Source organism: Sphaeroforma arctica (genome assembly GCF_001186125.1).
Source record: "Sphaeroforma arctica JP610 unplaced genomic scaffold supercont1.185, whole genome shotgun sequence".
Classification (NCBI taxonomy): Eukaryota; class Ichthyosporea; order Ichthyophonida; genus Sphaeroforma; species Sphaeroforma arctica.
Genome location: NW_014040373.1, coordinates 35,020 through 46,698, shown reverse-complemented (window position 1 = coordinate 46,698; position 11,679 = coordinate 35,020). Strand labels below are relative to the sequence as shown.

Genomic DNA, 11,679 nt, shown 5'->3' with positions numbered 1-11,679 from the left:
ACTAATGATGTGTCATTTGAGTATCTAATTCGACCTCTTTGTGTCTAGCGTGATTTGAACATCTGAATTGAGCTCGCTGTTCTTGTTAGCGACTACCGTTATTTTTAGTGATGTCTAATTTCTTGCGTAACATTTAGGATGCACTGTTTTAAGTGTATAGCTAGATCTTACTTTCCAACATCGATGCGTATTTCTGTGTTCAATGAACATTCCACTTCAATTTGGTAATCGGTTCCATTAACCTTAGATCACCCGAGACTCGTTGGTGCTCAGTTAAGTGCAAGAGCTAATAAACTCGCAGCTAGTGTGATTTTATACTTTTGTAGCTTGTTCTGTATGTTCACACCATTTGTATTGTGCCTTGCTATTGATGTATCTCGTGTTGTAGAGTAGGGCCCCTGACGTCAGTACATTTTCTTGGTTGAAAGTCCGCAACATTGATTAATTAATCAAGGTGACACTACTAATTTTTTCACTCACTGAGATACCTTCACAGTTCACAATCAAACTTGTAACGCCTTGACACGTGCCCAGCTTACTTCTGGACCACGATATATTTACCTGGGTCGTGGAGCCGAGGTCCTTTTGATATTTGAGGAGTTCTGCTCTCGTTCTCTTCTTCTTTCTTCTGCCCTCCACAGTGTGTATTGTCGTCTTCTCGTTGACCGTTGAGCATTTTTCTCTTCGGGTCCTCACTGCTTCTCTTTGAGTTATCCTTTTTAGTAATAAAGGGTGTATTACTTCTGGACAGGACTAAATTCTAATTCATTTCTTCTACCTCTTAAGGGGAGTCCTTAGTGTGATAGGAAGTTTGTTGACTTGTCTAAGTAAGGAGAGTAGCTGGAAGGTACGTGACAAAGGAATACAATAGACCTCTTCTCAGGTACGGTTTTCTCAGCTAGGAAAAGTCCCTAGTCTGAGCGAACTGAACTGAGTCTCTATTTGTTTTTTTCTTCACTAGACTCAGGATATACTTGAGTGTTTCTCTCACACCGGGGAGTCCTGGTATATCTTATCGGTTCTACCGCTAATATTTCTGATGACTCTAATATTATTTCTTCATTTGTAAATACATTGAGTCTGTCAGCCAGGACAACTAGGTTTGCTTCCGCCCACCAGTGTTTTCAGGGTCATCACTTTCTGTGATGTCTTCCACCTTGCCAGATGTAATGGATATTCTTGCTATCTGCACATCTTTCTTGGCTTGGTGCTCAGCCTGCTTTACTTGGTTCGCTTTCTTCTTGGGACATTACTGAACCGATATGGGGATGTCATTACCAGGCAGTAGGGGCAAGCACGCTCTTCACGTGCCCCTTTCTTCTCCTGTGCCTGTTCCCATGTGGGATGGTGGTCGTTTGCACCATTGTCTGTTTTGTACCGTTTGTTAGCATTGGTAGTGTTCGCCTCCGCCGGTGTGGTAGTCTGTGCATTGTTACGTTTGTTTGCTGCTCGCACCTGATATCTCAACATACGCTCTGCTTGTGTCACAGCCGCCGTTGTTATGTGTGTCTCAGTCATAGTATGAAACTTGCCGTGGTCCATGTCGGACAAGTGTCCTTCCCTCCTATCCGGTTGCTTGTCACTTTTAATGAGAGTATCTACAACTGATTGCAATCCATAGTACCTAAGTGCTATGTACCTTTGTACTTTGAGGATTTGTAAGTGTATAGGTCTCTTGTCCGAGTTGCGGTAACGCTCCTTCAATATCGCCATTGTCTTGTGCACACGCTCTGTGCGCACTTCAACGTTCATCTTCTTATTCTGCATGTCATTTAGAAAATTCTCCAATAGATAGTCTACTGGTTGCGATCTGAGTCGATCAATCATAATTCTATTGAACTGTTCAGGATCGGTGAAGTACCTGGTTGCATGTGTCTCAGAATTTCTTAAGTTATTGAGTACTGATTTGGTCTACTCCGGTGCGTCGGTGAAATCCAATAGACTTCGCACTAGTGCTGGGTACTGGCACAGAGGCATTGACTTAGTTAAGAATAGATCACTACATTGTGTAGTACACTCTATCATATCATCACAGTTTTCCATTCTAACGAAACTATCCTTAGGCATCTTAAGAAATTCCGAAGTCTATAGTAGCATTTTAGTAGATGGTTTGTTTATCTGATTGCCTAGACGTGAGCGCATGATCTATAGCTCACTAATATACAGACTGATTTGGATAAGTTTGTCTTCCTCATCATTACCACAATCATTAATCGCTTGGTCATATCGTCGTCTGAGCTCCGCATCCACTAGTGGCATACGGCGCTCTGGCTGTTGGTCATGTATGTCTACCCTCATCTTATGTAGAGTTGGTATGGGAACTGGTGCTGTTTGTTCCAATTTGAACGCAAACCAACTCACCAAAACGTGATTGCCTTGACAGGTATTCTCGTCTGTTTCTAGACGCATTACTGACGCTACAATGGGTACCCCCGCCGGTGTAGGTTAGTACAAACCATTGTCTGGGCTTCCCCCCCCCCCCGCCCCCCCCATTGGACTGACTCCCACGTCATCCGCGCCTTCACTCCCTTCTCCTTCACCGTACACGCTTGTTCTGGTTGCTGTTAGCATTTTCAGATGTCTCCGTTGATGTACGCCCCCCCCCCCCCCTCCCTCCCGTCTTTAGTAATAATTCATATAAAATAATTACTTACTGTTACAGTGTTGTTGCTTTGCTACACTTCCGCTGTACGTGTTTACCGTGTATATGAGGTTTTCCCTGGCCAAACCAAGTGGTTGAACAATAGTACAAACACCATCAGTATATAACTGAGGGTGAGATCATAAATTAATTCATTCGAATGCACCATACTTTAAATACCCTAACACTTTACTTATAGTCCCCTGTACCGCACTAGCCAGCCAACCAGCCTAGCCAGCCAACCCAGCCCAGCCCAGCCCAGCCAACCAGTCTAGCCAGCCAGCCAGCCAGCCAGCCCAGCCCAGCCCAGCCGAGGCAGATAACCCTAATCCCCGAGTCTCTAAGCCCCTAAGCCCCCGAGTCCAAGAGTCCCTTAGCCCATGAGCCCCTGAGTCCGTGAGTCCCTGAGGCCTTGAGGCCCTGACTATGAGTCCCTAAGCCCTGAGCCCTGAGCTCTGAGCCCCGAGACCCGAGACCCGAGACCCGAGACCTCAGCCCTGAGCCCCGAGTCAGCCTACTTTGTAGAGAGTCCACTGTCTCTCGGTGTCTCCGGACTCCGACTCTTCCGCTTCGACAGCATCGATTACTCTATCTTGAATTTTTATCGCCTGGAGTATTTTTGGTCCCGTCGACCCGCTACAGGCTGAGCAGCCTAGCACCAATTTTTTTTCTTCTCCTGGACCAATCATCAATCGAGATAAGCTTGTGTGGTTATTTTGTTTTGCGCGAAATTTATTTTTCGTTGATTTTTGACTTGGAATTTCGGTGATTTTTGGGGGTTTTTTTTTGCTCCTGTTGCAAATATTTTGCAACCCATTTTTTCTTGGATATTCGTCACAAGTCTTCGTAGCTTCAATAACTAGCAAATTTACGACAACGACCAAACGACAACAAATACGACACTACTATGCCACAACGCAGAAGGGAGCTGTCTAGCATCCACACCACAGTCGACACTCGACACTCGACACCGCTTCTAAAAGCAAATGTTTTTTCAAGATCTCATGAGTAAATTTACCTGCGACATTGTGATGCCTGTCCCCGTACAGATGATTATCTACGCCCTGTCATGAAGCCTGTCACTGTGCAGGAGATAGTCTACTCTTCAGAAAGTCAACGTTTTCGGCAATTTAATCGAGTCAACAGTCCTAACGAGTCAACGTTTTCATCAATTTTCATCGAGTCTATACTCAACAGCTCCAATTCGTCAACGTTTTTGACAAATATTCATCTGTTTGTTCAACGTTTTTCGCCCAACCCATCTACAGAAGTGTCAGAGTCAACAATTTCACAATCTAGGTCTTCAGCCTTCAGCCTTCATCCTCTAGCCTTTAGCCCTTGATTGTAAAATTGAGGGGAAGTGAGAGACTACAGTAGAAGACGTATTTCTATATACGTTAATAACGTCTTACGTCGTCAGCCCGAGAGTAATTTGGGACTTGTTCTCAAATTAATATAGGTATAGGTGGGTCAGCCCGAGAGAACGTAAGAGTAACTTGGGACTTCTTCTCAGATTATTCTATTTATAGAATACGGGCCACCGGCTAGCCTAGAGCCGAGGTTCGAGACTGAGTGTAGTAACATATAGTATGATATATTTATTTCTGGAAAATAACTCCGAGTGCTAAAGTGTTCTGCATAAGGTTTCTCATACTGATCATAGGAGTCTTTACCCTGGCCAACCCAAGTGGTTGAACACGAGTACAAACACCATCAGTATATAACTGAGGGTGAGATCATAAATTAATTCATTCGAACGCACCATACATTAAAAACACTAACACTTTACTTATAGTCCCCTGTACCGCACGCTAACATCGTATCAGGTCACTCTACTGTCGCGCTACCAACCTATACTACTCTCGAACCCAGCCAGCCAGCCAGCTCAGCCAGCCAACCCAGCCCGCCCAGCCAGCCAGCCAGCCAGCCGAGGCAGATAGCCAAGTCTCTAAGCCCTAATCCCCGAGTCTCTAAGCCCCTACGCCCCTGCGTCCATGAGTCCCTGAGCCCATGAGCACCTGGTATGACCCGTAGCTTGTTGCTTTGTTGCCTGTAATTGTGAGGGATATATACGGTGTTTGATAGTCAAGCTTATCGTGTGACGTCACTTGTGCTTATTCCGTCACGTGAGAACTTATTGTCACTAGTGTTATTCCATCATGTGAGAAACTATTTTCTCATATGTGATCTTAGTGAGATGTTCGGTCCCAGTGATGTCACCGGGGAAGTTCGGTCTTGTTGACAGCTCGTCTATTGTCTTGAACTTCTTGATTGTGTCAGATTGTCCTGTGCACATTTGCATCATTGATAGCACTCGCGCGTCTGTTGTGTGACCCCTTACTGTAAGATTCGGTCTATCAAGGCGATATTAACACCTTGGAGTAATTAAACGCCTAGGTTAAGTCTAAATTTAAATAAATACGAAGTAAATAAATGAAATGAGTCTTTTCGTAAAGTTAGGTTGGTATGCCTCGTGAAAACAGCAATACTCCGAGGGATTGCGAGGCTGAGACATTGCCTATATATAATCCTCTCAGTACTGTTTTCGCCGAAGGGTTTTTATTTAGTGTGCTTCGTTGTCGCTCTAATAGAAACTATGGTATGTTTCGTTGGGCGAATCCGAGAGACTCATAAAATCCTATCTTTAGAAAAAGAAAAAGAAAAAAAGAAAAAAACTCTTGGTGTCCTTAGATATTGCCTTAACCAATAACTTGCCACATATCAAGAATTACCGACTTGGCCTTCATCAGACTGGCACACCTGGTTGGCTGAACGAAGCAACGCTAATAGTCCTTAGAAACCTATGTTCGGTTGAGCCATCTCGCTACCGAAGTATTCAGATATAAATAGATTTGGAAGGTTAATATAGTTATATTGATAGAACTAGACCAACTCTTATATTTGGTATTTTACTGAAGCCTTTTAATGGCCTTGTCTAAATATCTGATATGTAAAATGGAAAAGGTATTTAATTAATAAAAACTGTTAAAACCCAATTAAGAGTTTACGTACTTTTAAGAGAACGTTTTACGTACTATTAAGAGTACGTTTATATTACAAGATTCTAATGTGGAGGCCCGGCATTTATACAGAACCCACGCAGCCTTGAAACCCAGGAGAAGCAAGTTGCTCACTCAATCTGGTTATGGGTCAAAAAGTAAAAAGGAAAATGGGTCTAAAACATCAAGTAGCATAACGTATATTTACTGTTTCTCAGGCGGAGTTGTCTTAAGCACATATGAAGGGTGAGCATTAAGGCTCGGGATAAATGCTGTAGGCGGATAAGTTTTAACTTCCGTGCCTTAAGACGATGGAAACATGCTATCTTTTTCAGCTTGTGACTTATGCAGGCCTTTACTCCATTTTCAATTAAAGGTTTTTAAATAGTCTTGGTTATCGAAAGCATCTGAAGTCAACTCATCTATTGTACCATCTATAAAGCGTGTACGATAGTATGTATAGCCTTCCCTTATCCGTTCTCCATATAATGTCGTTAAATTTAGTACGATCAAGAGGGGCAATAGAGTCATGTCTTCTTGCGAGTATAATCTCTGTACTCGGAATACGACTTGTGCCTATATTAAGCGCTCTAGAACCATCGGGGTTATTTACCTCGTACGTTTCACCTTTAGTGTCTACTACAGAGATCATATATGGACCTATACATTTAGATGTTAATACAGTAGTATCGTAATTACGTTGACGGATGTTAACTCTGTCACCAAGCTGATACTCTGCTATCTTTTTGGTAGTGTTCCAACGCTTTTGCCCTTTCAATAAGGCTATATTGCGTATTTCGCGCAAGCAAGGATATACAACGTTATAAATACATTGTACCTTCTATAACAATGGTAACTCATGGTGATCAGGCTCGTCCTTGTTAAAGGAGATTTGTAACCCACTATATCTGCCACGATAATAGTAAGCGGGTGTAGTTCCTGTAAACTGATCAGCACAGTCGTTCATCTGTGTTTGTACCCACTTAAGGTGGTACGGCCAATCATCTGCATCATCCGTTAATGCAGTACGCAAGAAGAACTGAAGTTTTCTATTGCGCGTTATATTCGTACCTTGCGTTTGCGGCTTATATGACACACCTCTCTTATGGCATATGCCTGATACGAGTACTAGCGATTCCACTACGTCATCGCAGAACTCACTACCGTTATCAGTGCACATAATACCTGGCCACCCGTGGTCAGCAAAGACTTGGCAACATAATTCTGCCACGGTCTGCGAATTCTTATTCTTTAATGGATAGAGCAAGTTAAACCGTGACGCCACATCAAAGAAGTGGCATACGTAACGGTCGCCTGTGTGCTCGGACGTGGGCAAGTCAACCAGATCAATGATGACCCTGCGCCATGGAACACCTTCAGTCACACTCTTCAGCAGTGCGAGCCCATAGTGCTTGATCTGATTGAGATCTCAGTCTGTACATGACTTATATACTAAAGTTGCCAGCTTAGGATGCGCGATCCCATTTTACTTCGCTTTTTTGAGTGCGTCTACTACGTTCTGGTGCTTTAGCTTATGGTTTTACGTCAGCCAAGCAAGAATGTTTTCATCATTCTGCTCCTCCAGAATAAAGGTAGGGAGATGAGAATCCACTTGCGTGGTTTCTAAGTCTGTAATGTTTCCAGACTCCTGTCCTGCTTTCGCATGAGTGTCATAATCGCGCTCATGTGCGTTAAATACACCTGACTTATTAAATAGTCGCATTATTTATGTATACGCTTCAGGATTTTCTTTTATTAATCCCTTTAAAAATAGGTTTGAAAGACTTCGGGCTTGGACTTTGTGTTATCAAACTGAGTCCTAGCTAGAGACTGACGCTTGTTAACAGTAGTGACATTAGTAGATTGTATTTCTTGTGCACAGACTTCAAGTGCTGTGTTGCCTTTGAACTGTATAATGTTCAATTGGGTAGAGAGTGGAATCTCTGATTCTTTGACCTTGTTAACGAAGGTCTCAGAAGGGGTCCATTTGGTTGCTCCAATGGGATCTATACGACATATAATAGTATGTCTCCAGGGCGTCTTCTGGACGGCTCGGGTACCCTGATATAGGAAAGTATCTACTTCCCTATCTAAATATATTGGCTCGCATTGAATCATACTGATCAATTTATTAAGCCATGGATCTTTACTTCGTAATGGGCAACACAACGTGATGCTAGCTTTATGTATATGAACATAATTTAATAGCTGGGCAATTATCTGCCATGGTGGATTAGCCCACGCAATATGTTGGGAAAGGTCTATTTGAAAGGCGTCTCCCATAGGATGATTTAAAGTCCTGTAATTCGATAGTTGTGCATTATGATGTGCAGCAAACATATCTATGGCATGTGTCCCAAATATCTTTTGAGCTAGTTCAAACCACCTGGGATTACATTTCCAGTCAGTGGCTAGTAACTCACGTACGGATTTATTAAAGTCGGTACGAAACGTGATAACATATCCGGTAAATGGTTATGTATTCCTGGCAGATGTTTTATATCAAAATGAAACTTTGATATTGTATCATGCCAGCGACTCAGTAATTGTGAGTCGGGTTTCATCTCTTTCACATATTATAGAGATTTCTGATCACACATCAGCGTAAATGCTGTTCCGTATAAGTAATCTCGGAAGTGCGTTAGAGCTGCCACTATGGCTAATAGCTCTTGTTTAACAGTTGGATAATTCAACTGTGAAGCATTCATTGCTCGACTAAAGAATTGTATATATCTAGGTTTGTTATCTATAACCTGATATAATACTCCTCCTAAGGCTATGTCTGATGCGTCCGTTGCTATTTCAAACGGCACGTCATCGACTGGCCCTTGTACAACTGGGGCTTGTTGGACTGCGTGTTTGAGCGCTTTAAATGCGTCATCACACTCTTTAGTCCACAAGTCTCCTAGTTTGCCTTTATGACACCTTAAGTGTCCAAAAGGTTTAAGGTAGTCAGCTAAGTGTCGTACTCCATCTGAAAGGAAGTTTACAAACCCACACATGCTGTTAAGATCTCTTCCTGTAGTTGGTGTTCGCCAATCTAACAGGTGTTCTACCTTACCGGGGTCGATCGTAATATCTTCCCCAGATATATGGTAGCCTGAGAGCTGTATTTCGCTCATTGCGAAGTGGCATTTCTTCTCGTTAATCTTGAAGTTTTGCTCATTGAGTCTCTTAAGGACTCGTCTGAATAATGCGGCGTGTTCGCCTGTAGTCTTAGAAAAGGTGACTATGTCATCTATATAGACTTGCACGTTAGGCATGTCTGCAAACATTTCTTCCATTACTTGTTGGAAGAATGCTGGTAAAGAGTGTAACCCAAAAGGTGCACCTCTGAACCGGTATTGTTTGCCTTTCCATGTAAAGCTAAAGTATTTACGGTGGGGCTTTTCCTGCACTAACCCATTCTGCGGCACTACACGGCGCAGACCCGATCTGTACCACAAAGGTGGGTACTCTACTTAGTAGGTCAGCAAGCGAATATATGGAACATTCGATAGTAACTGTGTTTTGTCAACACCGGCCCGAATTGACTCAGCACATATCTTCCATTGTCGACTCGCTTGGCCCAAGCTTCAAACGAGAATTTACTGACCACTTCTTCCCATCAATCTTTCCTGAACCACTACAGCGACTATGAGAGCCATACCATATGTTCATACATTGTATCATACATACTTGCCATTTTTGAAATAAATAATATTATCCCTATACCTGCATTTGATGGTATCCTTGTGTAAGATCTATAGTTGTAATTACTGTAGCACCTTCCATCCTTCGCAGTAGCTCGTTAATACGAGGTAAGTGGAAGCTATGAGTCGGCAATAATTTATTTATTGGACTCATATCTAAACATACTCTGACTTTCTTAAACGATCCGTCAGAGTTATGTTGGTCTACGGCTAGTAGTGCCAAGTTAACTGGCGTTTGTTGATAGTTAATTTCTATCACACCATCTGCTAGCCGCTTCTCAACTTTTCTTTTACAACAGCCTCGTGTCTCCAGGATACACAGTTCCTTGAGGGACACTTTAACTGTTTAAAGTCTACCTTGGTTAAGTCAAGGCTGACATATCCGTCGTTAGAGCGGAATTTTGCCCAATCTTTGATCTTTATTTTTTTATCAACAAGAATCAGATCCATGATTTTGTCCGCAAAGTCAGGTATTAATGCCTTGACTGTGTCTGACGGGGGCTTTTATGGATTCAGATAGTTATCGTCTGATTGATTCTTTAATGGATCTATGTTAGTTGGTAGACCAGTTACGGTTATACCTAGAGTGAGTAAATCACTCGTTCCGACTATAATGTCGTACTTCTGTGACATTTTAACTATCACAGCTTGAGTAGTGATACTCCTAACATCGGCCAGGGAGATTTTAACATCTGTGGCGATGGTATCACACGTAGCAGTTTTATCATCAGCTAAAATGAGATGAGTTGTTTGTGTTCTCCTTTCGATATCTTTCATTAATGCAAAGAGATCGGATATACATGAAATTTCTGAACCAGGATCAATCAACGCAAGGATTTTATTTCCATTGCAGTATACAGGGATTATTAGACGCTCATCTAAAGAGTCCTTGTATTGTCTATGTAACGATTGTACCTGGTGGTATCGTCAGTCCAACTTAATGTCGGGTCTGACGTTACACGATTTAGTGCGGTAGCCTTTGGTCTTCTCACATTTATCGCATTTTGTAAGGTAGTGTTTACAAGGTTGGGCATGCTTCCCGTTCCAGTAACCGTTAGGGGTTAACTGGTACATGTCATAAACACATTTCTCATCAGCACATTTCTTAACTTGCTTGTATGCAGGTTCCTTGTGCTCCGCACGCATCTTCTTAACAGGGAGTGTAAATTGAGTAGATTCACGTGGAAGTGTATGTTGGGGTCTCTCGTTTGAGGTCTGCCTGGATACGTACCCTTGATCGGTCTGTTCTCGCGGTTTCTTAACAACCGCCTTCTCCTGCGAGGTCATTCGCTTCTGAAGAGCGGCTAACTGATTCTTAAGTTCAGTGTTCTCATCGATCAACTTACTTATGTGTGATGGCTGGTTTGATTCTGATTCGGGTCGGCTCTCTGAGATTTCCTTCTCATCCTCTCCATTAAGCGGGTTGTCTCCTTTCTCTGTAATTGGAGTTAGATCCTTCTGAGTGTTCTCATCAGGTTTAGTAGGGATCGCCTTAACCGATCCTTTTGCATGGCTTCTTGGCTTCGTAAACGTAAGCTTCGAAGCAAACGCAATAGTTGGCACGCGGGCTCTTTCTTCAGGGGACTTCTCTCTTAATTGAGTGTCTCCACCCTTATCTGTTGTATTGTCCTGGTTATTAATACCAGTAGCAATGATTTCGGTTACCGATTGATTGTCCTCTTCTGCGGTCGCGTTAAATGCGGCTGCAGCAGCGGCGTCTCTTTCCATTCTCTTCTTTTCAGCTCTACGCTTCTTAGAAGGAGAATTGTCTTTCTTGGTCATAATCTTAACTTATGACTGCTAGCTGGTCTCTTAAGGACTAGCTTTGACAGGAGAAAAATTGTGGTAGTTTTCTACCTTTACGTTTAAGTAGTCTAAGTAATTAATACCTTTGCTAACTTAAAAATGTGTAAGATTCGGTCTATTAAGGCGATATTAACGCCTTAGAGTAAATGTACGCGTAGGTAAATTCTAAGTATCGTAAAAATAGCAAAGTAAATAAACGAAATGAGACATTTAGTAAAGTTAGGTATGCCTCGTGAAAACAGCAATACTCTGAGGGATTGTGAGGCTGAGACATTGCCTTTATATAATCCTCTCAGTACTGTTCCCGCCGAAGGGATTTTATTTAGTGTTTCGTGGTCGCTCTATTAGAAACTATGGTATGTTTCATTGGGGCGAATCCGAGAGACTCATAAAATCCTATATTTTGAAAAAGAAAAAGAAAAAAAAGAAAAAAACTCTTGATGTCCTTAGATATTGCCTTAATTAATAACTTGCCACATATCAAGAATTACCGACTTGGCCTTCATCAGATGGGCACATCTGGTTGGCTGATCGGAGGACC

General features: G+C 42.4%; 1 protein-coding gene across 1 annotated transcript; it reads right to left on the bottom strand.

The window, feature by feature from the left end:
• Window positions 1–1,096: 1,096 nt before the first annotated feature.
• Window positions 1,097–1,827, bottom strand: SARC_03580 (hypothetical protein; the record flags this gene model as incomplete). Its single annotated transcript, XM_014302617.1, has 2 exons — window positions 1,097–1,240; window positions 1,279–1,827. 2 exons carry the CDS (start codon window positions 1,825–1,827, stop codon window positions 1,097–1,099), a joined length of 693 nt encoding a protein of 230 aa, XP_014158092.1.
• Between the last annotated feature and the right edge of the window lie 9,852 nt (window positions 1,828–11,679).